We start from the raw sequence: 27,169 nt of genomic DNA on the forward strand, positions 1-27,169 counted from the left end.
ACATACACGGTCCCAGATCTTCAAATTTTCTCTTCTAACTGGGGAGTCAAGAAACGACTACACACACAACAGTAACAATCACCTCAAGGTGACACAAGGAAGCACACATACTCTGCAGAATATCTGTGTGTGTGTCTACACATACCTAGTATACAATACACAATTACACAAAACACACACACATCCAGTTCTCATGCTGGCAGGCAGCCTCCCCTCATACACTTCCAGTCCTTTTTCTTTCAGCACCCAGTTATGTGTTTAGGGAATGTTAACTGATTTTTTAAAATCAATCTCAATATAAGCCAAAGATAGACAACTGGAAAGATAAATCTGTAGGGGTGGGGGGTGGGGAAAAGAATAACATACTATTTGTATTTTAGCCTAATAAGGAAGTGACTATTAGGGTATTTACCATTTTAGATAATCTATTCTACCACCCCTCTTCAACAGTACATAATTTGAGAGTTCTGTATAAATAGATCCACTTAGAAAGGGAGATGGATAGAAGATAGCTAGCTCTTGCAAGGTAGATTAAAACATCAAAGACTAATGGGGAAAAAGACTTATGTCCTTCAAGTTTCACAGAAACATCAGTGACGTCTTAACCCTGCTTTTCTTAGAATCTTAGCATTGAGAAACAGAAACTAATAGTTGAGGGGAGGGGAATAGGTGGTGTATGTGAAGCTGGGACAGAAAAAAGAAACTCTAAAAATAAATTCCAACCAAACTCTACAAATCATAATTTTCAATGGTGACATCCCACATGAGGAGGTTCCTAAAGCAAAGGCCAGAAAGTAAACAAGATGATTCCATTACAGCCTCTCAGGACCTGCTCAAGAGAAAGTTAAAAAGAAGAAACTATTTCTCATCCGTGAGACAGAGAAGCAGGACCTATGACCAACATAAATGATACTGTCTTCAAGCTAAGATAAATACCCACAAGAGCCCCAGATGGGAAACCTGGAGACAGACAAGCCAAATTTAATAAGCGGATCCTAAAGAGTTAAAAGGCGAGAATTTAAAAGGTATGTAATTCACAAAGTCAAGACGGTGTAAGTGAGAAACTACCAGATAAACTGTTAACAAAGAACAGTGTATCATTCTGATTTTTTTTAAAAAAAGCATATTAAGTATCTTTAAAAGACAGTCTTTAATCATTTTTTCAATCACACACTTTACAATAATTCCAAGAAGAACTGGAATTATTCTTTTCAAGAAGCAACTGTCAGGAATAGCATTTTGAAAACTCCCTTTAGTCTCAGATTAAATTTCAAACCATCATTCGAAAGCCTGCCACACGCAATCAGCACGCATCCTCACGTGGCAGCCTCACCCACTCCCGAGCTCCCATTCTGTTGCTGGGGCCTGCTGGCTGGCGGACTTGCTGCTGAGACTGGAGGAGGAACTACTGGCTGTTGTCCGTGCCCTGGTGATCAAAAGAGAAAGACCATTTTAGTGCAAGTAATTTGGGTTAAGAGACTTAAACTTAAGTAGAAGAAATACTCTGAGGAAGTGTAAATTTCTGATTTTGTCAAAGACTCTTGTGGGTTGGAATTCACGCTGGGGCACTCAACTGCATGCAGCGAATGTGCTAGGGGTTCACACTTATGTTTTCATTACCTAAAAGGCTGGCTCCATTTACCTTTCACCTGCTTATAATTGATAGCTTTTGGTTTTAATGAGGTTCTCCCCTAAAGCCTTGCCCATTTCTCCCACGTGAACCTGAAGTAAAGTCACTGAGCTGAATCTGTGACATTACCACTATTTCCATAGCAACAAATCGATGTTATCAACAGAACTGTGTTCACGGCAGGATCTATCAGAAGAAAAAGCTGGGTGGTAACAAAAACCTAAAAGCAGTTCAATTGTCTCTGAAGTGCTCCTGCTTCAAAGGGAAAGAAGACATTCAGAAAGGATTCTACCCTTTCCCTCCCAAACAAAGCAACCTTATTTTGCAACTGACAGTTGGTGGAAAATAAGAGTTGAAAGCGCCTTCGGTACTGTGAAGGCTAGTGAACTGTCACAGCAGGAGAGATGAGGATGGAGTTCAGAAGCAGCTGTGGAGGGGAGACAGTAAGATTAAAAGGAAAAGGAGGGGAAACGAACATGTCTCTCAAGCAGAAAATAAGAAATGCCACACCATCAGAGTATTTATTTGCCCCTCACCCCTTCTGCAAATGTTTATGAAACTGAAGAATGTTAAAATTGCAAAAATACACTTACTTTAAAAAAATAATAGATTTATGGAATTTGATGTTGCCTTTGTGATTGGCACTAAAAGTAGAAGTCAACCCAATCTGGGCTGCTCACTAAGAGTGCCTGCAGCACACAAGTGCAGCTCAAAACATATCCTAGAGAGCCGTAAGAACAGACATGGTGAGCACCCCTGGAAAAGCTCCCTGCCTGCCGCCTTGCCTCTGCTTCTTCCACCACTGAGTTTATTCCTGCTGGGTTTTCCAAGGCCCTAACTCACATGGGCACACTGCACACTGATTTCCTTTCCTCCTGCCAAAGGTACTCTTAACTGGTATAACTAAATGAGAGTTAACAGTGCCATTAGAGTAAAATTAATTTAGCATCAAATTAAAAGGGTTAAACAGAACTGTTTATTTAGTTCTTCCTATAGAGAGAAAAATTGAGAGGCCTCATTTACAGGGAAAAAAGAGCCAAGATTATTGACAATGAATTTTTGTGTTTACGTTTTAGCTTTTCCATTACCTCTGAATTTATAGAGTGTCATGTGAGATTGCTTGGGAGGACTGTTCTCCTTTGACAATGTGTCTTATGAAGGAACATTCTGAAATTCTACAGTGAACCTTTTTTTAAATCAGTAGGGAAAAGATGAATTGCTCAGTAAACAGTATTGGGGCCAAGTGGTTGGAAAAAAATTAATCTGTAATTTTATTTTTTTTTGGTTGCATTGGGTCTTCATTGCTGCACGCAGGCTTTCTCTAGTTGTGGCGAGCGGGGGCTACTCTTTGTTGCAGTGCGTGGGCTTCTCATTGCGGTGGCTTCTCTTGTTGCGGAGCACGGGCTCTCTAGGCGCATGGGCTTCAGTAGTTGCAGCACAGGGGCTCAGCAGTTGAGGCACGCAGGCCCTAGAGGGCATGGACTTCAGTAGTTGCGGCACGTGGGCCCAGTAGTTGTGGCTCACAGGCTCAGCAGTTGTGGCGCACGGGCTTAGCTGCTCCACGGCATGTGGGATCTTCCCCAACCAGGGGTCGAACCCGTGTCCCCTGCATTGGCAGGCGGATTCTTAACCACTGTGCCACCAGGAAACTCCCTTAATCTGTATTTTTACCTGCTTCATGAAATTTTATTCAAATGAACCAAAAGATTTAAACATTCAAAGATGGAACCATGAAGATACACAAATCCCTGCTATACTCCACCCTAGTTCCTCCCCCTCCCACTGTCTCAAACACATCTACACTCTCAAGTCCCTTCCTCCTCACCACGCCTGCTTCTCCAAGTATCTTGCTGAACAGGACATGGTCACAGGATCTTGCTGATCTCTTACATTCATTTCCATCAAAATGTAACTAACCTTTATGAGGTATCTATAGTAGAACGGTGGTTACCAGGGACGGGTGGGAGTGGGGAGTGACTGTTTAATGGGTGCAGAGTTTCAGTTTGGGGTGATGAAAGAGCTCTGGAGGTGGATGGTGGTGGCAGTTGCATGACAATGACTGTACTGAACGTCACTGAACGATACAACACAAAAAATGACTAAGATGTAAATTTTATGTTATGTGTATTTTACCACAATTTTTTAAAATGTAACTTATCTATTTACCTATTGCAAGATCAAGATTTTTAAACATTTTAACATATGGATTAAAATTAATGCTATAATTTCTTTTTAGTAGTACATAATATAATGGTATAGTTTTATAATCATTGGATTCTTAGAGTCAATGAAAATAGTATATTTAACAAAACTCCAATTAGGCCCTGTAATAGACATGTTCATAATAGCTACAATTTTTTGAATGCTTACTATGTACCAGGTACAAGGTTAAGTGCATTATTCCGTTTACTCTTTAGCTCTCTCTATAAAATATATATAGATAGTATTATTGTACTCATTTAACAGATGAGAAAAGTGAGTTTAAGAGGTCAAGGAACTTGCCCAGAGTCACACAGGAAGAGACAGAACCTAGTCTTGAACCCAGGTTTGTCTGACTAGATCTATTCAACTTCACCACCATCTAGTTAATTTTTAATCCTAAGCAACCAATTCTGGAAGCCAGAACTCTAATTATATAAAACATAACTAATAACCACAATATCTGGTAGTTAGGAAAAGCTACTAATCCATTTATTAGAGCAATCCTTAATTCCTGCTTTGGACCACATTTGTAAATCTGGCAGAAGAGACAAGAGACATTCCCAAGCCAAATGGATGGCAAGAATGTTAGTGCATTCTAAAATAGCAACAACTGGGGCTTCCCTGGTGGCGCAGTGGTTAAGAATCCGCCTGCCAATGCAGGGCACACGGGTTCGAGCCCTGGTCTGGGAAGATCCCACATGCCGCGGAGCAACTGGGCCCGTGAGCCACAACTACTGAGCCTGCGCGTCTGCAGCCTGTGCTCTGCAACAAGAGAGGCCGCGATAGTGAGAGGCCCGCGCACCGCGATGAAGAGTGGCCCCCGCTCGCCGCAACTAGAGAAAGCCCTCGCACAGAAACGAAGACCCAACACAGCCAAAAAATAAATTAATTAATTAAATTTAATTTAAATAAATAAATAGCAACAACTGCCCTTCAATTTAATGCACTACAATACAACCAATGACCATAAGATGTAAAAGAAATCAGTACACAACTAAATAATAATCTCCCTAAAAATTAAAATTATACCCCAAAGCAGTAATACAGATATTCAACTTCTGATAATCTTCAGTTTTATGTCACCTGCAAACCAAATCATTCCAATAAGGTGGATCAAGGTCATAATTCTTAGACCTTTTTGCTGTATGCTAGCTTCCTATCACCGGCTCTGACCCAGGAGGGATATAGGATATTTAAAAGCAGACTCTAGCTCCTCAAGTTACTTGCACTCACACCTATCATTTTTATTATCATTATAATAGTAAATGAGCCACCAGCTGAGAAAAATCAGCCAACAGACAACAGAGTATACAGAGTAACAAAAAACTCAATTTCTACCAACAATTACTTTCTTAACAACCACCACAAAGAATTTAAGGAAGAGTCAATAATCCATTTCCAAGGCATTTATCCATTGATCCAATAATTACAATTTCTTATTTGCAGAAAATGGACAGAGTCAGGCTGAAAAAAATTCCAGCTAGTATCCTTCAATAATGAGTGATACTAATAACTAAGCAACAAGCTAAGAAATTTAAGTCTAAGTATAATACTGTGGTTAGAAATAGTGTAGGTTCATAGAACTAATATACATACTGATTAAAAACTATATAATGGTAAATATGGGAGATTTAAAGCCATCCAACCCAATATTGTATGAAAAATGAACTATGTTTGAAATTTTACTTCTCACATTTTGAAAATTCTCTAAGTATCTTTACTTAATGTGGTACTAGTACCATGAGACAATTTCAATGCACATTTTGCAATTCCTCTGCCTATTTCTGGGCTGGGTCTAGTGAGTTAGGTCATCTGATACGTCACAGGTCTGGGTTAGGTGCTAGGAGGATACAAATCTAACTTTAGTTCTCTATCTACTAATAACAGTCTCCTTGCTTTCCAATAGACAATTAGAAACCACTTCTGTCAAATACACCCATAAGGTAGTAGTCACTATAACAAAACTATTTTCATGATGGCCCAAGTAACAATGTGTTACTGATCCAGTTACAATGAAATTCAATAGCAAATACTCTTTAACAGCAAAATTTCATCTCATCCCTCTGCACTTTAACAGACCCTGAAGAAAGGGAAGAGCCAGAGGAACTGGGTATTGAGACAAAGGAGTGTTTTCCACAGTTGTATAGTTCAGACCTCAAGTGGTAATCATCTTTTAACCCTTTCATCTCCATCTTTACCTCAAATACTTTTGCCCCTGAAAGGCAAAATGTCCAAAGCAACCATTCAATTAAATACAACATAAAAAATGTAAGAAATCTGGCGAAAGGTGGTAAGTTGGGCATAATCATCTCTCCCTCACCCCTAAGGCATCCAAAGATTTCATAGAGATTCTAAGTATCACTTTGTCTTGACTCTCCTTCCTAAAAGCTGAGAATAAGATAACCAATGTGCTCATCTTAACAAAATTTTACTACTGCAAAACAATTGTGATGTTCCAATTTAATATTTTAGAATTTTACCTGAATAGGCTCCAGCTTTCCCTTTCCAATTTAAAGAACCAAATTATTATGTTTGGTGTAGGTAAAAATTAAATCTAGAACGTTCCATTTCTGGAAGAAGCATGGTGATGACCTAGTCCAAAACCTTCCCACTTCTTCTAAAAATCATAGAGAGCAACAAGAAGAATGAATACCCGTCCCATAAACAAGCATCCCACATACAGACTGCATCGTTAGTGAAACTAGGGGAAAAAGACAAATTGCAAATTATGTGAAAGTGAAGCCCAAAACACCACAAATCAAGACATCACAACTGTAAGAGAGAAGCAGCATGGATGATTTAAATACAAACAATGAAACTGCACAAGTACTAGAATAAAACATGAGTGAATACCTTTATAACTCAGTGAGGAAGACCTTTCTAACTATGGCTCAAAACCCCAAAGTCATAAAAAAAAAAAAAAAGAACTGGAAAATTCAACTTCATAAAAGCAAAAGTAAACTGCTGCATAGCAAAAAAAACACCATAAGCAAAGTCAGAAAGACGTTGTAATTCATATCAGAGACAAAGGACTAATTCCTCTATTTTTTTTAAAGAACTCTCTTAAAAATTGAGAAGAAAAAGATACACAACCCAAAAGAAAAATGGACAACACAACAGTTCACAGAGAATAAAAAGCCCTTAAACATTTAAAAGGATACTAACCTTGCTCAGAATACAAATTAAACACTACATTGAGATGCGAGTTTTCATCTATCAGATTGGTAAAAAAAATCAAAAGATTAACAACATACTCTGTTGGCATAGCTGTGAAGAAACCAGTATTTTCACATACTGCTGGAATGCAAAATGATACTATCCTATGGAGGGAACCCAAGCATATCTACCCACCACAAAGGCATTTATCCATTGATCCAACAATCTCACCTCTGGCAATCAAACCCCCTCTGACCATGTACCTGCATATGTATAAAGTTATCTGCTGCAGCACTGTTTTAATAGCCAGAGTATGGAAACACCCAAGTGCCCATCAATAAAGGGCTGCTTAAACTATGGAATAGTCACACAACAGAATACTCTATACTGTTAAAAATAAATAAATAAAAATAAGGAAGATCTCTAAGTATATGTATGAAAATATCTCTAGGTCGAAATTTTAAAAAAACACAACAGGATAAAAAAAAGAGACAAGATAGTGTACATAGTATCCTGCCTTTGGTGTAAGCAAAGTGGATTATGAATGAAAATATATAATTTATGTATTTGGTTATATTTTCATTAAGAAACACCTGAAGGGGGAATTCCCTGGTGGTCCAGTGGTTAGGACTCCAGGCTTCCACTGTAGGGGGCCTGGGTTCAATCCCTGGCCGGGGAACTAAGATCCTGCAGCTGCATGGCGTGGCCACAAAACAAACAAACAAAACAAAAAACCACCTGAAGGGACTTTCCTGGTGGCACAGTGGTTAAGAATCCACCTGCCAATTCAGGGGACATGGGTTCGAGCCCTGGTCTGGGAAGACCCCATATGCCATGGAGCAACTAAGCCCATGCGCCACAACTACTGAGCCTGCGCTCTAGAGCCCACAAGCCACAACTACGGAGCCCGTGTGTCACAACTACTGAAGCCTGCGTGCCTAGAGCTTGTGCTCTGCAACAAGAGAAGCCACTGCAATGAGAAGCCCACGCACCGCAACAAAGAGTAGCCCCTGCTCGCCGCAACTAGAGAAAGCCCACGCACAGCAACGAAGACCCAACACAGCCAAAAATAAATAAATTAAAAAAAAAAAAACGATAAAAGATGTGGTCTATATATACAATGGAAAGCAAAAGCTTCATTCTTTGAAAAGGTCCATAAAATTGATAAACCCCTAGTCAGACTTATCAGGAAAAAAAAGAGACACAAATCACCAATATCAGGTCTAAAAGAGGTGACATCACCAGTTTCTACAGACACTGAAAGGATAGTAAGGGACTATATTTATTTTATCCAATCTGATAGTTTCTGCCTTTTAATTGGAACATTTATTCTATTTACTTTGATATAGGCCAATAAATTCAACAACTTAAATAACATGGTCAAATTTCTTGCAACACACAATCAATGTGAATGACTATGTATCTGTTACAGAAACTGCATTTGTAGTTTAAAGCCGTTCCATAAAAAAATATATATGTATCAGGGCCAGATGGTTTCACTGGTAAACTCTACGAAATATTTAAGAAAGAATTAATACCAATTCCACATAAACTTTTGCATAAAATTTAAGAGGGAACACTTTCTAACTCATTTTCGGAGGCCAGGATTACTATGATACCAAAATTAGACAAGGTATGACAAAATTACAGACCAATACCCCTCATAATATAGATGTAAAAATTCTAAACAAAATCACATCACATCAAGTGGATTTGCTTGATTTAGCAAATCAAATCCAACAATACATAAAAAGTAGAAAGAGATCATGACATAAGACGTACCCCAGAAATCATAGATTGGTTTAGCATTCAAAAATTAATGAATATAATTAACCAATGAAAAAAGAAAAACGATATGATCATCAACAGACACAGAAAAAAAATTGACAAAATTCACCTTTTATTCCTGATAAAAACTCTCAGCAACCGAGGAATAGAAGTAAACTTCCTCATAGTGATAAAAAGAATCTATGAAAAACCTACAGCTAACATAATACTTAAAGGTGATAATACTTAAAGGAACAAGATGTAATAGTTAAAGGAACAATACAAAAATGACCAGTAAGGGTTAATATTTTTTCTTATGTATTGGCCATTTGTTTTCCTTCTACTGTGAAGTGTTTCTTCTCATCCAATGCCTGCTTTCCTACTGGAGAATTTTTCCTTGAAAAAAATAATATCAATAATAATAATAATAAATACAAAAAAATTTTCCCTTGTAAAAAATTTAGTAAATATTAAAGATTAACCCTTTGTCAGACTTATCTTTTGTAACTATTTTATCCTAGTTTATGTTTGCACACCTTTCTAACATGCAAATTTTTAAATTTTAATGTAATCATATATTCATTGTGAATTATTCCAATCCATTTATAGAGCCCCATTCTCTTTTATTTCTTTAAAATATTTATTTTATTTTTATTTATTTATTTTGGCTGTGCCAGGTCTTGGTTGCGGCATGCAGGATCTTCACTGCGGCATGTGGACTCCTTAGTTGCGGCATGCATGTGAGATCTAGTTCCCCAACCAGGGATCAAACCTGGGCCCCCTGCATTGGGAGCGCAGAGTCTTACCGGCTGGACCACCAGTGAAGCCCCCGTTTCTCTTTATTTATTTATTTTTTTAAATTTATTTTTGGCTGCGTTGGGTCTTCATTGCTGCGTGCAGGCTTCTCATTGCAGTGGCTTCTCTTGTTGCGGAGCACGGGCTCTAGGCGCGTGGGCTTCAGTAGTTGTGGCTCATGGGCTCTAGAGTGCAGGCTCAGTAGTTGTGGAGCACGGGCTTAGTTGCTCCACGGCATGTGGGATGTTGTCAGACCAGGGATCGAACCTGTGTCCCCTGCATTGGCAGGTGGATTCTTAACCACTGCACCACCAGGGAGGTCCCTATTTTTTTTTTTTAATTTTTATTTATTATTTATCTATTTATGGCTGTGTTGGGTCTTCGTTACTGTGCAAGGGCTTTCTCTAGTTGCGGCAAGCGGGGTCCACTGTTCATCGCGGTGCGTGGGCCCCTCACTATCGCGGTCTCTCTTGTTGCGGAGCACAGGCTCCAGACACGCAGGCTCAGCAATTGTGGCTCACGGGCCCAGCCGCTCCGCGGCATGTGGGATCTTCCCAGACCAGGGCTCGAACCCGTGTCCCCTGCATTGGCAGGCAGATTCTCAACCACTGCGCCACCAGGGAAGCCCCTTTATTATTTTTAATGGTTTCATTTTTTAACTTTTTAAACAAATCTGGAGTTTATCTTGGTGAACAATGAGGCTCTACTTTTTTTTTTTGGCCGTGCCGCACGGCTTGTGGGATCCTAGTTCCCAGACCAGAGGTTGAACCCGGGCCCTCAGCAGTGAGCACACGGAGTCCTAACCACTGGACCACCAGGGAATTCCCTCTCATTTCATGTTTATTTGACTTGATGGAGGGGCAGACAAGCCTTCTCGAGTCAGTGATCTAATGATTCTTTTGACTTTTTTTCTAAACTATTATTGTCTCTCTTGTTTAAAGTAATTAAATTTTTCTGATTTCATTGGGCTTTCCTATATATTTTCACAAGAAAATAAAAGTTATTATCAAGAGATAATCACTGTTGGGCTTCCCTGGTGGCGCAGTGGTTGAGAGTCTGCCTGATAATGCAGGGGACACGGGTTCGAGCCCTGGTCTGGGAGGATCCCACATGCCGCGGAGCAGCTGGGCCCGTGAGCCACAGCTGCTGAGCCTGCGCGTCTGGAGCCTGTGCCCCGCAACGGGAGGGGCCGCGATAGTGAAAGGCCCGCGCACCGCGATGAACAGCGGTCCCCGTACCGCGATGAAGAGTGGCCCCCACTTGCCGTAACCAGAGAAAGCCCTCGCACGAACTGAAGACCCAACACAGCCAAAAATAAATAAATAAATAAATAAAGTAGCTATAAAAAAAAATTAAAAAAAAAAAAAAAAAGAGATAATCACTGTTGAAAGGATTCTGGAAAGACAGCAGAGTAGGAAGCACCAGGAATCTCTCTCTCAACCTAGACTACAACTGCACTGGCAGAATTCGTCTGTTATAACTACTTTGAATTCAGAAGTCTATAGAAGGCTTGCAACTTCAGGGGAAGGCCTGGTTGGTGAATTCCCACCAATTCCAGCCCTTAGCACAGTAAGGGCTACCCATTCCCCGCCCCTCAGCCACGTGGCACACAGCAGTGGGCCTGTTCCTGGAGCAGCCTGCACACAGTTTCTGGAACTGAGGTGGGCAGAAAGGACCCTGTCCTCCACATACTGGCGATCTGTGCTGTGAATGCTGCTTCTGATCACAGAGGTGCAACGAGACAGTGACCATTGCTGTTGCTTCCTCCAGTGTTGCAAGCCCTGAGCCCTCTGCTGAAGTGCTTTCCAGGGATTTAAGGGGCTGGCACCCTTTCTTCCCACTTCATTTTTCTCTTCTTCCCCTTTTGGGAGACGGACATTACAGACTAAGATACTCAAAATAACTGCTAGAGGGGCTGGAGCAGCCCCTCGAACTAATCACCAATGATTCAATCAATCATGCCCAAGTAAGGAAGCCTCCGTAAAAACCCCAAAGGGCAGGATTAGGTGAGCCTCTGCTGGTGAACACATGAAGGTCCGAGGCAGATGGCACACCGAGGGCATGGAAGCTCTGCACCCCTTTCCCCATACCTCGCCTTATGCCTGCCCTTCTACCTCACTGTTCCTGAGTTATAGCCTTTGTAATGAACCGGTAATCTCGTAAGCAAATTGTTTCTCTGAGTTCTGTGAGCCACTCTAGCAAATCACTCTAATTGAACCTGAGGAGGGAGTTGTAGGAAGCTACAATTTATAGCCAGTTGGTCAGAAGCATAGATAACAACCTGTACTTTTTTTTTTTTTTTTAAAGTTTTATTTATTTATTTTTGGCTGCGTTGGGTCTTCGTTGCTGCACGCGGGCTTTCTCTAGCCACGGCGCGCAGGGGCTACTCTTCGTTGTGGTGCGCGGGCTTCTCATTGCGGTGCCTTCTCTTGTTGTGGAGCACGGGCTCTAGAGACGCAGGCTTCAGCAGTTGCGGAGCGTGGGCTCAGTAGTTGTGGCTTGCAGGCTCTAGAGCACAGGCTCAGCAGTTGTGGCGCACAGGCTTAGTTGCGCCACGGCATGTGGGATCTTCCCGGACCAGGGCTCGAACCCGTGTCCCCTGCAATGGCAGGCGGATTCTTAACTACTGCGCCACCAGGGAAGTACCAGCCTGGACTCTGGACTGAAGGGGAGAGGGGGTGAGGGGTGGAGGCAGTCCAGTGGAACTGAGCCCTTACCCTGTGAAATCTGAGGCTAACTCCAGGTAGCTAGTGTCAGAACTAAATTGAATTGTAGGAGACCCAGCTGGTGTCCACAGAGAACTGGAGAATTGCTTATCAGGGGGAAGAAAAAAACCCCATACATCTGGTCACAGAAGAGCCAGAAGTATGTATGACTGTTGTGTGTAGAGAAAAACAGAGAGGTTTTCCTTTACAGAGTCCTACCATCATTTCTTCAGTACTGAAAAAAAAAAAAATGAAAGAATAACCTGGGTTGCTAGACTCCCAAATCACTAGTTTTGGTAAGAGCAACAAATCAAACTATATCAAAAGGAAGAATTCCAAATCTATGAAGAGGTATTCAGTTGAGTGCTACAACCTATAAAAAACATTTTACCTTCATTATAGGGCACTGGATTGCCAATCTTTAATCCAACTTCTTCAGCTGATTTCAAAACTTCTAACTCCATCAAAATAATCACTCTCCTACAAAGGCAAAGAAATAGAAACATGTTAGAAAAAATAAATTCAGAAGCCCTTCAAACGACAAGCTACTTAAAAAGCTTCCCCCAATAATCACTGTGATAAAACTATTTCCCTTTGTCAATTGTTTTTCATTACTGAATAACTTGAGAAACATATGATATCAATTCCTACATAAATATTTCCCTAATCTTTCATTGTATCATTATCAAGGGCTTTTATGATTGCAGGGTTTTCATTTCCCAGCTAGTTCCTTAATTAAAATGCAGTGTCCTTACTACATACTGTATCTTCAAGGAGCAAATGACATGATAAGAATTTAGATTACTAAACCCAAGAATATGTGGCACAAGAGATGATCTGTTTTCAGAAACATATACTTAGCTGAACAATTACCTTTTCCCAGTGAAAACCATGACTACAGATATTTTTTAATTGTGATTACTATTAACTAAGAACTTCCAATTCTTTGTCCATCTTTAATTCTGATTAAAACCTTTCAATAACTTCTCAAGGACCTTCGGCCAAAAGTTAAAAACCTTTTCACACAGCCTACGAGGCTCTGTAAGGTCTGGCCTCGCACTAACCTCTCCAGCTCACCTCGCGCCGTTTCCCCGTGGTGCTCTGCTCTCCACCATCTGTTTCCTTCCAGCTCTTGGTGTACATTCCGCTCTCTCCTGCCACAAGGCCTCTGTACACGCCGCTTTCTGATTGTGATGGTCTCTCATTCTGCCTCATCTAATATTCAGACGCTTCCTTAATCTTTGGTTTAGATCAGTTTTCTGTTATACTCCTTTCTACAGCCATCATTTCTTTCCTTCAGGTCACTTCTCTCAGGTTTAATTAATATATATTGACATATAATTATTAATATTTGGGTTAATTATGTTCATTATTTGATTATTTACTCACATATGATATATTTTAGTTGTGTATTCATTATTTATTATCTATTTCTCTTACTAAACTGCACTTTCGGTAATGGCAGGTATCCTCCAGTGTTTACTGTAGCAACTGGTCCACAGTAGTTGCTCAATACGTGCTTGAACAAGAATGTCACAATCACGTTCGTATTTTAAAGAGGACTGCAATATGAAGGAGTCTGAGGGGAACACAACTGGAGGCAGAGGGAACAACAGAAGGAAGAACTGACGGGGCCTGAATTAGCATAGTTGAGATGGACATTAAATATAGTACATGGGAAACTCAATTCCCTGGTAGTCCAGTGGTTAGGACTCCGTGCTCCCACTGGAGGGAGGACAGGTTTGGTTCCTGGTCGGGGAACTAAGATCCTGCATGCCACACAGCGCAGCCAAAAGGAAAAAAAAAAAAGAGTAGATGGTCTGGAGCAATTATTTAAGCAATAATAAGCCCAACCTCATTGTGATGGATTCTTTAAATGGTCTGACTGCTGTATTTTGGATTTTCACATGCAATTGATCAGTTTGTGCTACCTTTATCAAGTTTTCATATCAAGGTTATATTACTTCAATAAAATAAGCTTGAAACTATCTGTTTCTGAATATTACATACAGATTCACTATAAAAACTCTCTGATAGATATTTAGTGGTATTTTAACTACCTTCCAAAAGTATCCAAATTTTGGATAACATAGAAAAATGGAAGGCTTATTATCATTTAGCATTACCCTAATACCAAAACCTAAGAAAAAATACACGAAAAAAACCCACTAATTTTATTTTGTAATATACATACATCCTAACTAAAATATCAGCAAGATGAATCCAGCAACACATCAAAAGAATACACCAATATCAACTCACAGAAAACACAGATGACAAGGACACATTACAACTTTATAAAGATATAATCAGCAAAATCCAGACTGTGGGAAACGGTGCATGAGGATAAAGTACAAATGACCTGGTTTCTTCAACAAATAAACACTAAGGGAGGAAAAAAGACATGGAGGAGGAACTAGATTCATAGAGACTTAAAAGAACTATCAACCTACTGCAGTGTGAACTTTACTTTGGATCCTGATACAGACAAATTAATTACACACACACATGAATAGTTGGAAACTGAACAGTGACAGAGTATTTGATATTTTAGGTGTAAAAATGGAATTTTTAAAAAAGAATTACTACCTTTTAAAGATATATACTAAAATATTTGTGGAGGAAAAAATATGTCCGAGATTTGCTTCAAAATTATAGAGGAGGGTAGATGTGGAAGGTATTTAGATAAAACAAGATTGGATATCAAGTGATAATCTGAAGACAGATAACAGGATATATAGGGATTCACATACCATATTCTTGAATGGACTTAGTATCAAATACTATGTAAATTTACTGCAGTTCTTTGTATTCCGACAGGACTTTTGGTTTTTTTTTTTGATACTTGAAAGAATAAACATGGAAGAAGAATAATAAATATGGAAGAATAAATATAGAAAAACTACCAGGTGGGCTTCCCTGGTGGTGCAGTGGTTAAGAATCTGCCTGCCAATGCAGGGGACACACGTTCGAGCCCTGGTGTGGGAAGATCCCACATGCTGCAGAGCAACTAAGCCCGTACACCACAACTACTGAGCCTGCGTTCTGGAACCCACGAGCCACTACTGAGCCCGCATGCTGCAACTACCGTGCGCGTAGAGCCCGTGCTCCACAACAAGAGAAACCACCGCAATGAGAAACCTGAGCACCACAACTAACAGTAGTCTCCACTTGCCACAACTAGAGAAAGCCTGCGCACAGCAACAAAGACCCAACACAGCCAAAAATAAATAAACTAAAAAAAGAAAGAAAAACTACGAAGAAAATTTGGGGGGAGAAAAAGTAAAGGAAGACATCATCTGTAAGTTACTAAAATATTCTACAGATGATACTTTACCTGGAAACACTATGGCAGATGTAATTATCTGTGTTGATGAAGATGTGGAGAAACTGGAACCCTCATACATTGCTAGAGGGAACGTAAATTACTGCAGCCACTCTGGAAAATAATCTGGCAGTTCCTCAAAAATTTAATCATAAAGTTACCATTTGACACACAATTCTACTCCTAGATATATATAAAATAAATGGAAACATGTCCACACAAAAACTTGTACGCAAACGTCTACAGCATTATTCACAATAGCGAAAAGGTGGAAACAACCCTAACGTCCAAACGACTAGATAAACAAAATGTGACATATCTATACAATGGAATACTATTTGGCCATAAAAAGGAATGACGTACTGACATGTGGTACAACATGGATGAACCTTGAAAATATCATGCTTAGTAAAAGAGGTCAGCCACAAGGGACCACATATTATATGACTTCATTTGTAAGAAACGTCCAGAATAAGCAAATCCTATAGAGACAGAAAGTAGATTAGTGGTTGTCTAGGGCTGGGAGGATAGGGAGTTTGGGGGTGATATCTAAAGGGTACAGGGTTTATTTGGAGGGCAATAAAATATTCTAAAATTAATTGTGGTAATGGCTGCACAACTCTGAATATAGTAAAAAACTATTTTACACTTTAAATAGATGAACTGTACGGTATATGAATTATATCTCAAGAAGATGTCACCAAAAAAAAAAAAAAGAAAGAAAAAACAAACTCTGGCACTGACAACGGGACTAGACAAGCAGATCAAAGGAAAAGATGGCAAACAGAACAGAGTCAGATAAATGGAATACTAGTCTCTCTTTATCTGTTTTTGTCACCAACCATCAACTCTCCACACAGCTATGAAAATAATCTCTTGGAAACTAAAAAACTTAAATCAGACTGTACCAATACTCCCCTGCTCGAAAGCCTACAGCTTCCCATCACACTTAGAATAAAATAAACTCCTTACTGTAAGCCTTCCATGATATGGACTATCCATTTGGGAAAAATTAAGCTAAATTCCTCCTTCATACCCTATATAAAAGGGTATATAGGGTATCAACTATACTTCAATAAAAAACAAAAATCAAAACCTTAAATAACTTAAAATAATCCCACTGCTTTTAAAACTAAAAAACAAAACAAAACCTCAGATGAACCAAAATCTACTTTAAAAAATCCACAGAATGTCTGAAGAACTAAGAAGTTTTTTAAATAACCCAGTCAGGAAGCTTCCTAAGCAAATTACAAAATTCAGAAGCCATAAAGAAAAAAATGGACAAAACTGACTAAATTTTAAAAAAATTCTTTAATTCCACAAGACACCATAAACAGTCTATAAAGGTAGACTACAAGGTCTAATAAAGAATTAGCTAACAAAGAATTAATTGATATCCCTGATTTACAAAGCACATCCTCCACATCTCCCTGAACACACACACGCAAAAGACAAAGTATATCATCAAAAGCTATTCAGAGAAAAAGTACAAAGTGTAAGTATATGAAAAGACACTTGACCTCACTAACGGGAATTTATTATTTTATATATCTATTGCTTTCCTTTTATAATACAGAAATTTAAGTTAAAATAATGATGACTGGCAATTATTTTTTAAAAATCAGTAATATCTGCTATGTTGACAAGGTTAAGGGGAAACAAGTATTTTTCCCCCTAAAAACAGGTTTATTGAACACATACCATAAAATTTATCCTTTAAAAGTACAATTCAGTGGTTTTTAGTATATTTACAGAGTTGTGCAAGCATCACCACTACCTAACTTCAGAACATTTCTACCACCCCAAAAAAGAAACCCTGTGCTCCATGGCAGTCACTCTCCATTCCCCCACCACTGGAAACCACGAATCTAATTTCTGTCTGTGTATTTGCCTATTCAGAAACAGGTACTCTTACACAAGGCTCCTGAGTATGTTAATTGGTATACTTTCTACAACAGATGTCCTTTGATCCCCACAACTCCTAAGAAATAACAGCATGAGCATGTAAAGATAAATGTACAAGGATGACTGCTAAAGCACTGTTGGTAATAAACCTAAATGACCATCAAACCTAACTGACCGTCAAGGTAAGGAATAAACCTGGTCGTACACACACAGGTTCTCAGCAGAGGCAGGAAGGAACACACAGCATGCAGCCATGCTGAGGCGGTGAAATAAGGCAAAGCCCACGGGAGTGGAACTCCACCCCAGACTGGAGTGAATGGAGCTCGAGGTTTAGTACTCAACCACAGCAAAGCTCTCCACCCTCCCCTATACCATGCCCTAGAGGAGAGAAAAGTGGCTAGAAAGCACCACTCAAGGTAGCCTGGAGTGGAAGATAACAGGTCCCAAGTGGGAAGGTTGGCAAGGGGATGTACCTAGCCTAGACTATGTCAGAGCAAATGAAGTCTGGACAGAACTGTCCACATTAAGCATGAACAAGATAAAAAGAAATGACATAGCAACAATGTAACACACAACAGTGTATAAAAATAAAAGGAACAGAAGAGGCAGAGACAATTAACAATCCCATCTAGAGGAAAGCATAAGCCAAGAAAGGGAATACTTCCCAAGTGTGGTGTGCAAAATAAGACTAAGAGTTCAATAAAAGTCAAAAGATGAGATGAAACAAGAGACTGAGAAGAAAAGGGAGCTTGAAAAGTTAAGGAAAAAACAGAACAAAAGCAGTATCATTATACTTCTCATACTTAAACTATAAACATCAAGGAACAGAACAGAGAAAGCTAAAAACTGAACTATAATATATAATCTGTTGGAAAATCTTAAATGAATCCAATGCATGCATTAGAAAAAAGACTAGCGCAAACTGAAGACATACATGGAGAACAAAGTTATCCTGGAACTCAAATGAAACAGAAACATAAGTAAAAACTGGAACTCAAATGAAACGAAAAGATCATTAAGGAATAACTGAACAATCTCAACAAAAAGAAAGATCTAACTCCTAACTGCAGACTGAAAGGGCACCATGCACGGGGGTGGGGGGGAAAAAAAAAAAAAAGGAACCACTGACATTTGAGACATAGCCTGGTTAACTTACTGAACTTGAAACATAAAGAATTCTTCCATCTAATCCACAGAATCCATTCAAGTTTCATAAATTGTCTTAATGATATGCTTAATAGCAATAGGATCCAGTTCAGGATCACTTGTTATATTTAATTATATCTCTTTAGACTCCCTGAATCGGGAAGGATTCTTTTACTTCCATGTTTGAAATTTGAAAATCAGTTATTTTATAGAATGTCTCTCAATTTACCTGAGGCTTCCTCATGATTAGATACAGATTATGCATCTTTGGCAAGAATATAATAGTACTGATGCTATGTTCTTCTCACTGCATCCTACCAGGTAATACATGACTTCTGTTTGTCCCATTACTGGTAATGTTAACGTCAATCATTGGAATAAGGTGCTGTCTGCCAGCTTTCTCCACTATAATTGCTTCTTTTCCTTTTACAATTAATAATTATGCTCTGGGGAGGTACTTTTACCCTATAAATAACTTGTTCCTCCATCAAATTTTTACCACTTGTTTCAGCATTTGTGGTAGGCGAAATGACCACCCCCAACCAAAAGATATTCAAGTCCTAATCCCTGGAACCTATGAATGTTACCTTATATGGCAAAAAGGGACTTTGCAGATGTGATTAAACTAAGGATTGAAGTGGCAATTTTATCCCAGATTATCCGATGGGCCTTAAAAGCAACCACATATCCTTCTAAGAAGGAGGCAGAGGCAGACCTGGCATAGACAGAAGAAGAGATAATGTGACCATGGAGGGAGAGATTGGAGTGATGCAGCCGTAAGCCAAGGAATGCTAGCAACCACCAGAAACTGGAAAAGGCAAGGAATGGATTCTCCCAGAGCTCCCAGAAGGAGCCGGGCCCTACCGACACCATGATCTCAGCCCGGTGAAACTGACTTCAACTTCTAACTTCCAGGGAAAATAATTTCTGTTGTTCTAAACCACCAAATTTGCAGTAATTTGTTATGGCAGCCACAGGAAGCTTACATAGCACCTATTAATGTTTCCTGCCTGAATTAATACTACGACGGTTGCCAAATGGTGATTTTCTAATTCCATCAATCCATTTACATTTTTACATGGCATTCTATTGTAAGAAAAAGCTTTCTGTTCCCCGCCCCCCGTATTCATTTATTCAGTATGGACTTATGAATTCTTATTTTATTCAGTAGGTTGCAGTCTGTTATTATTTATTTATTTACTTATTTACTTTCAATTAATTAATCATTTATTTATTTATTTGGCTGCGCTGGGTCTTAGTTGTGGCAGGCGGGATCTTTGTTGCTGCGTGCAGGATCTTCGTTCCGGCATGAGGATCTTTTAGTTGCAGCATGCGGCATCTAGTTGCCTGACCAGGGATCGAACCCAGGCCCCCTGCACTGGGAGTGCAAAGTCTTAACCAGTGGACCACTGGGGAGTCCCTATTTTTATTTCGACTTTTAAATTGCCCTAGATTTGGCAAATATGACTCTGCTAGCCAACAAAAAACGTCATATTTCAGCAGTGGTTAATCAGGTGTGAATAACAGTTCTGTTCACCACTGAATCTCTAGCATGTAGCATCTTGTAGGTATTTAGCATACTCTGTTGGCTGAAGAAAGCGTTTACTATGAAAGATTCAAGACTGCAAAAAGGGCAGTGTTACATAATTAATTATATCTTCTTTTGCCCTAATAAGTGATCCCATTTCATTAAAAGATACTTAAAAAGAGAATCCTAAAATCAGTGCTGCTGAAGAGATTAGAAATAAGAGTTCTGCATTCGGCTTTAATTTCCTGCTGCGAAACTTCCAGTTCGGTTCCATATTTTTCTCCTTTTGGTGCCACATTTTAGTTGCCTGAGTTCAGAACTAAATAGTTGTAAATTCTTAGCTGAAAGCTTTTCGACTTCTAATTGAATTTTGGCATCCAATGAACTTCTCTGTTCAAAAATTAGTCCCATTATACAACACAATAGAACAGAAAAAAAGATACCACATACCTTCCATCTTTCAGAGTGTTCACAATAAATCGGTTAATCTGGCAAATACAGTTGCTAGACAATCGTTCTTCCTCAACAAGAGGGTTCAACTGTGTTGCCAACATGAAAGCTGAAAAGCACAGAGATTACTTCAGTCTCTAAAACATTTCAGTCATGACAATCTAAAAGCCGATCATACCTGTACCAGCAAAGAAAAACAATGCCTTAAATATTAAAACTACTCAGACTCTGCATAGTGAAAAACAGTATTAATTTGATGTGCATTAAACAGCTGCTGCTACTCTGAAATTAAGTATTTCAGTGCCCCAAATCATCTTTTCCATCATTCAGGTTTCATGACAAAGACTAAAAAATCTTTTTTAGGTCCTTACCTTGTGACTAGAGATAGTACGTATATACTCTGCAAATTCTCTCCTTTCTCCCTGTAAAGCTTCCAACACAGAAATAAAACCCCAAAAAGACAAGTATAGGACAGCTAACCAATCATATTCACTAAATGTCAATATCATCCTATGGGAAATTAATCAAAGAAAGCACAGAGCACCAGTTAGACAAAATTAATTAAGCCAAGTGGCAGCTTTCCACTCGACCCAGTCTATTGTTAGAATGCTCTCTGCCAGCTGCAATTCTGTCTTTACGAAGGCAGAGCCAAGCCAATGTAGACTTCTGGAATGCTCCAATTACTGCAATCAAAGTGTTGGGTGCACTTTTATTATTTGAATACAAATTCCTAGATTTATACATCATACGTACAAGACAGAGTATTCAATCCATCACTCATAAGCAGTCGATAACGGGGTGGATTATTCCCTGTAGCAATGGGACGGATGTTCTAGGAGAGAAAACATGATTCATTAGCCAGGTTGTCTGCTCAGTCCCCAGGGATCAGTAAACTTAAGTGGCAGGAGAGTGCGTTCGCCATAGTTCAACACAATTGAACTGCTTGCCCATTCTCTTGACACCTAAATCCAAGTAAAAGAAAATTGGATTTGATGATTCTCCCACCAACCTCTCTCTACTAACATTAAACACAACATAAACGAGAATAAAATAGGTTGCCAATACTCTTCTGTTCTCTCTCCCTTAACTCAAATTTGATTGAAAATTAATTTAAAAAACATACAATAAGGCACCTAATATATGTATGGTACTATGCAGGAAACATGATAAAGATACAAAATGGAAGGAAAAATCCTTGCCCTGAAGAGGCTTCCAACTGGGGTGGAGACGGAGGCAGAGAGACATAGCAGAGGTGTGCACATAATGACAAGACATTTATTCCAGCTTGAAGGAAATCAGAGGCAGCTTTCTGAAGAAAGTGAAATACGAAAACAGCCTTAAGACGACTGGCAGGGAGGGACTTCCCTGGTGGCGCAGTGGTTAAGAATCCGCCTGCCAATGCAGCAGACACGGGTTCAAGCGCTGGTCCGGGAGGATCCCACATGCTGGGGAGCAACTAAGCCCGTGCACCACAACTACTGAGCCTGCGCTCTAGAGCCCACGAGCCACAACTATTGAGCCTGTGTGCCACAACTACTGAAGCCAGCACGCCTAGAGCCCGTGCTCCGCAACAAGAGAAGCCACCGCAATGAGAAGCCCGTGCACCGCAACTAGAGAAAGCAAGCACGCATCAACGAAGACCCCAACAACGAAGACCCATCGCAGCCAAAAGTAAATAAAATTTTAAAAAATAAAATAAAATAATAAAACTGGGATACTTGCCTTTAAAAAAAAAAAAAAAGATGACTGGCAGGGAGTTTGGGAGTAACAGGGAGACATATCATCGGGCTTACTGACTCACAATCTGCAAGTATGATCCAGGATTCTGCTCCTATTGATTTTTAAAATTCTCACTAAAATTTGAGACCTCCTTAAATGAATGATAGGGTTAATGAAGAATTTTAAGCAGACAAGTTCCTTTCAGGTAGATCTCTCCAGAGGCCATATGTAAGGCAGATTTGAGCAAGACAAACCCCAGGGCAGAAAGACAACCAAGGAGGCAGAAGTAATGATGCGTAGCGCTACAGTATCCACCAACTGTGGAAAGAACAGAAAGGCAAAGCCTCAAATGTGAACCTCCAAAGGTCAAACTCTGGCTAACACAACATTAAAATAAAGCCTGGTTCCTCTCTCAGAGTTACAACATGGACTGGACTATTTTTGTGATGATGAAGAGAATTTTGTAAAGTGGACACATTTCCTAAAGTGGACTGTATGTCCTCTGTCAAATGTAATTTATAATTATATGTAAGTTTAAAAAACGTTTGACATAAAAATATGTAGGTACTCACAATGACTTGGAGAATGGGTTTTATGGCTGTATCTCCCTGTTGCATTATGGCCTGAAAAAGTAAAAACAGATGCTTATGAGATAGGCACTCAAATCATGATTAAAACTTGACATATTTTTAATTTGGTGTCTGGAATAAACCACAGATGACATTATTAAAAGACCCTTTTCAGAGCTTATCATTTGAAAATCTACTTCAAGTTTTATCACTCTGGACAAATCATAAAATCATAAAATCATAAAAGTGGGATTCATACTTACGACAAGGATACTACATCTAAAAAGCTGGCATCGCATATGTACTCATTAGTCATAATAGCACATTTATTTTCCTACAGTGCCCATTAATATGGAATCAAACAAGTAAGTACAGCAAATCCTTAAAACAGAATATTATGCAGCCTTAAGATGTTTCTAGGGACTTCCCTGGTGGCGCAGTGGTTAAGAATCCACCTGCAATGCAGGGGACACGTGTTCGAGCCCTGGTCCAGGAAGATCCCACATGCCGCGGAGCAACTAAGGCTGCAAGCCACAACTACTGAGCCTGCACGCCACAACAAGTGAAGCCCGCGTGCTACAACTACTGAAGCCCGCGCACCTAGAGCCCGTGCTCCGCAACATGAGAAGAGAAGCCACTGCAATGAGAAGCCCGTGCACCGCAATGAAGAGTAGCCCCCGCTCGCCCCAACTAGAGAAAGCCTGCGCGCAGCAACAAAGACCCAACGCAGCCCAAAAAAAGAAAAAGAAGAAGATGTTTCTATACCACTGGTTGCCTCTTGTGAGAGGAATTGGGTGATGGGGGACATGTGTGGGAGGCAGACCTTGCACTGCATCCTCTTTTATACTTTTTGAATGTTAAATCTCATGACTCTATTAGCAATTATAAAAATAATTTCTAACAAAAGCAAAATAACTATTAATCAGGCTTTTAGTTCGTTTGTAAAAAGGCATCATTTAAAGGTAACCATCAGAAAAACTAGCTAGCTAAAACTCATTGTCTGACGTCTGCTTTTGCCAATGCTGAAATAAATGATACCAGACTAGCTCTTCCAACCATAAACTAAAAACTGGACAAAAATATATAAACTGTTTTCAAATACCAGGCAACAGGTAGAACAAGACTGTGATCCCTGAAAGGAAAACAAATGAGTTTCTGCACAGAGGCACTTTTGGACCATAGCATAGCGAAGGGAACCCAAGAAGAATATGGCAGTCCTGCTGAGCACAGATCAGTTTGGGGAGGTGAGTTATCTGGACTTCCTGGAGGCAGAGTACCCGACAGGAGGGAGCTACATAGAGAAAGAGCTTCAATAACCTATGCAGGGGTTCCCTTGAGTTTTTGGCTGAATTCTAAGTTGTGCATACACAGAATGAGGTGCCACAGGCCAGGTAAAGATTAGAGAGCTACAAGCTGAAAAATTACTGGCGCTCACCCAGGCTAGAATACATTTGAGTTCCAATTAGCCATTTGAGTGGAGAGAACTCAATAAACACCTAGTGCATTCAGTAGAAACCCCAGAAAGGCCATGCTTTAGAAACAGACTAAACTATCCACAAAGTAAAAGCTACTCTAGACCCACTACAGTCTCAAAGGGCTCAGCTGATCTGCAAGTAAGTTAACAGTCTGCCAGAACAACTCAATATTCTCTATACACATAATCTAGACACTGAACAACGTATTGTGCATAATGTCCATTGCCATCTGGGGTCCCAAGACCTTTTCAGAGGGTACATAAATTGAAAACTATTTTCATCATAATAAACAAGCTTTTGTCCTTCTCACTCTCGTTCATCCAATACAACGAAAAACTGGCTGAAGGACTAATAAAACTTTATACTATTACCACTTATGAATGTCTACTGGATGAAAAATCAGTAATAGAAATCACAGCAGTTCCACTTTCTAATAATAAAGCAACTTGTTTTTTTTTGTTTTTTGTTTTTTTTTAAATTTTATTTATTTATTTATGGCTGTGTTGGGTCTTCGTTTCTGTGTGAGGGCTTTCTCTAGTTGTGGCAAGCGGGGGCCACTCTTCATCGCAGTGCGCGGGCCTCTCACTATTGCGGCCTCTCTTGTTGCAGAGCACAGGCTCCAGACGCGCAGGCTCAGTAATTGTGGCTCACGGGCCTAGTTGCTCCGCGGCATGTGGGATCCTCCCAGACCAGGGCTCGAACCCGCGTGCCCTGCATTGGCAGGCAGACTCTCAACCACTGCACCACCAGGGAAGCCCAAAGCAACTTGTTGAATTAAAGAACAAGATACATCATGAAGACTGAGTTAATATCTCTTCCGCAGAATTCTACTTTTGCCTTACGAATGGATGAATAGATAGATGTAGCTGGACTGGCTGCTTTGCTTGTGTTCATCTCGTATCAGCACCAACTAATCATCTAGTAAGATCTTCTTTCGTGTGAATGCTTGACAACAAACACAGACTATGCTGAAATACTCAAAGTGTTGAATCACTTTCAAAACTCATGGTTTATCCTGAAACAGCTGTGTTGACATTTGCACTGATGGTGCAAAGCAGTGGTAGGTAAACTACGGGTGCCTTAGTCGAGTTACTATAGCAGTCGTCACTGTATGCTTCACGGCCCTGAACACACTGGGGAGGGGAGTTTCACTAAAAAAAAAAAAAGAAAGAAACTTGAAGAAATAAAATTATTTATTACATTAAATCTTAACCTTGAGGACAAAAAAAATTTTAATATTCTATGCAACCATACAGAAAGTATGCCAAAGTACTTCTGCTGAAGTACGGCTGCAGCCTTGAGGAAAAGCACTGCTACAACTGTTCGAGCTGCAAGTTGAACCGGCCGTTTTTTTCTCATGGAACTTCATTTTAACTTGAATGGGCAAACGACAAACTGTGGTTATTCAGACTTGGGAATTTAGTGGATATCTTCTCAAAAATAAAGTGAGACAATTAACTGTATTTGTTGCCAATGATAAAAGAGTTTTCTAATGAAAGTCAGGACTTTTGAAAACTTGTATTCACCAGCTTCCTAATACTTACTGACTTTTCTTAATTAAATCAGTCGTGATGTTAATAAGCATGAATTTTTGTGATATAACAAAATATACCAACATTTGGAAGATCTGTAAAATGCAATGAACCAATATTTTCCAAATGACTGAAACATGGCGTTACAAATAATGCATAGGTAAAAGATCTATTCAAAATGGAAGACAGGCCAAATCTACATTCCAACTTACCTTTAAGAAACTACCATTTGTTGAGTTTTGATACAGTATTAAAGGAAACCTGATTTTCTATTCAAAACACTTCTGACACGAAATGTGTGGGTTTTCCACATGAAGCAATTCTCTGCAGACACCAACTGGGCGTCTCACAAGTCAACTTAATTTTGACACTAACTACTCAGAATTAGTGTAGACCCCACAGGTTAAGGGCTCAGTCCCACAAGACTGTCCAAGTGCCCACTTCATACACTAATCTCAAGCAGTGGGTCCCCAGGTGACCCAGTTTACACTTCTATTTGACTTGGCTACAAATTGTGGGGACTTCCTTGGAGTCCCTCACAGAACTCAGGGAAACACTTTACTTAGTGTTACTGGTATATTATAAGTGAGAGTTAACAGGATACAAACAAAAATCAGATGGAGAGGCACGTAAGACAAGGTCTGGATGGGTCCCAAGCACAGGAGATTCTGTTCCTGTGGAGTCTGGGGGTGTGCCCCCTCCCAGCATGTAGATGTGTTCACCAAACTAGAAGCCCTCTGAATTTTGTTGTTTAGGGATTTTTCTGAAGGCCCCATTACACACGCATGATTGATTAAACCGTTGGCTATTGGTGATTAGCTCAATCTCCAGCCTTTATCCTGTGGGGTGAGGTGTAGAGCAGAAAGTTCCAACCCTTTAATCACATGATTGGTTCCTGGCAATCAACCCCTGTCCTGAAGCTACCCTGGGGCCCACCAAGAGTTAGCTCATTAAACTTCAGGTATGGTTGAAAGGGGCTTATCATAAGTAACGAAAAAAGCTCCTCCCACCCTATCACTCAGGAAATTCCAAGGGTTTTAGGAGTTCTGTGTACCAAAAACTGGACAAAGACCAAACATATATTTCTTATTATATTACAAGATCACAAGGATCAGAAAAGAAGCCTGAAAAGGGTATTAAAATACTCCTCCTTTTTCCAACTACATATTTGAAGCCAGATTTCCTCCATATAGTTCGACCAAAAAAACCATATATCCATATACTGAACGCAGAAGCTGGTATGAAAATCTAGCTGTCACATCTTC

At 39.7% G+C, this 27,169-nt stretch overlaps 1 protein-coding gene across 1 annotated transcript in view; it reads right to left on the reverse strand.

Annotated features, from left to right (window-relative positions):
• The window catches only part of RPA1 (replication protein A1), a 54,215-nt gene that overhangs the window by 17,066 nt on the left and 9,980 nt on the right, over nucleotides 1-27,169 (reverse strand). Inside the window, exons 2-6 of the mRNA XM_007177474.3 lie at nucleotides 22,901-22,951; nucleotides 21,363-21,441; nucleotides 20,610-20,718; nucleotides 12,647-12,735; nucleotides 1,334-1,426 (exon numbers count right to left, since the gene is read on the reverse strand). Coding sequence (XP_007177536.1) covers nucleotides 1,334-1,426; nucleotides 12,647-12,735; nucleotides 20,610-20,718; nucleotides 21,363-21,441; nucleotides 22,901-22,951 — 421 coding nt within the window. The remainder of the gene's footprint in view (nucleotides 1-1,333; nucleotides 1,427-12,646; nucleotides 12,736-20,609; nucleotides 20,719-21,362; nucleotides 21,442-22,900; nucleotides 22,952-27,169) is intronic.

Source organism: Balaenoptera acutorostrata, chromosome 20 (assembly GCF_949987535.1).
Source record: "Balaenoptera acutorostrata chromosome 20, mBalAcu1.1, whole genome shotgun sequence".
In the NCBI taxonomy this organism is placed as follows: Eukaryota; Metazoa; Chordata; class Mammalia; order Artiodactyla; family Balaenopteridae; genus Balaenoptera; species Balaenoptera acutorostrata.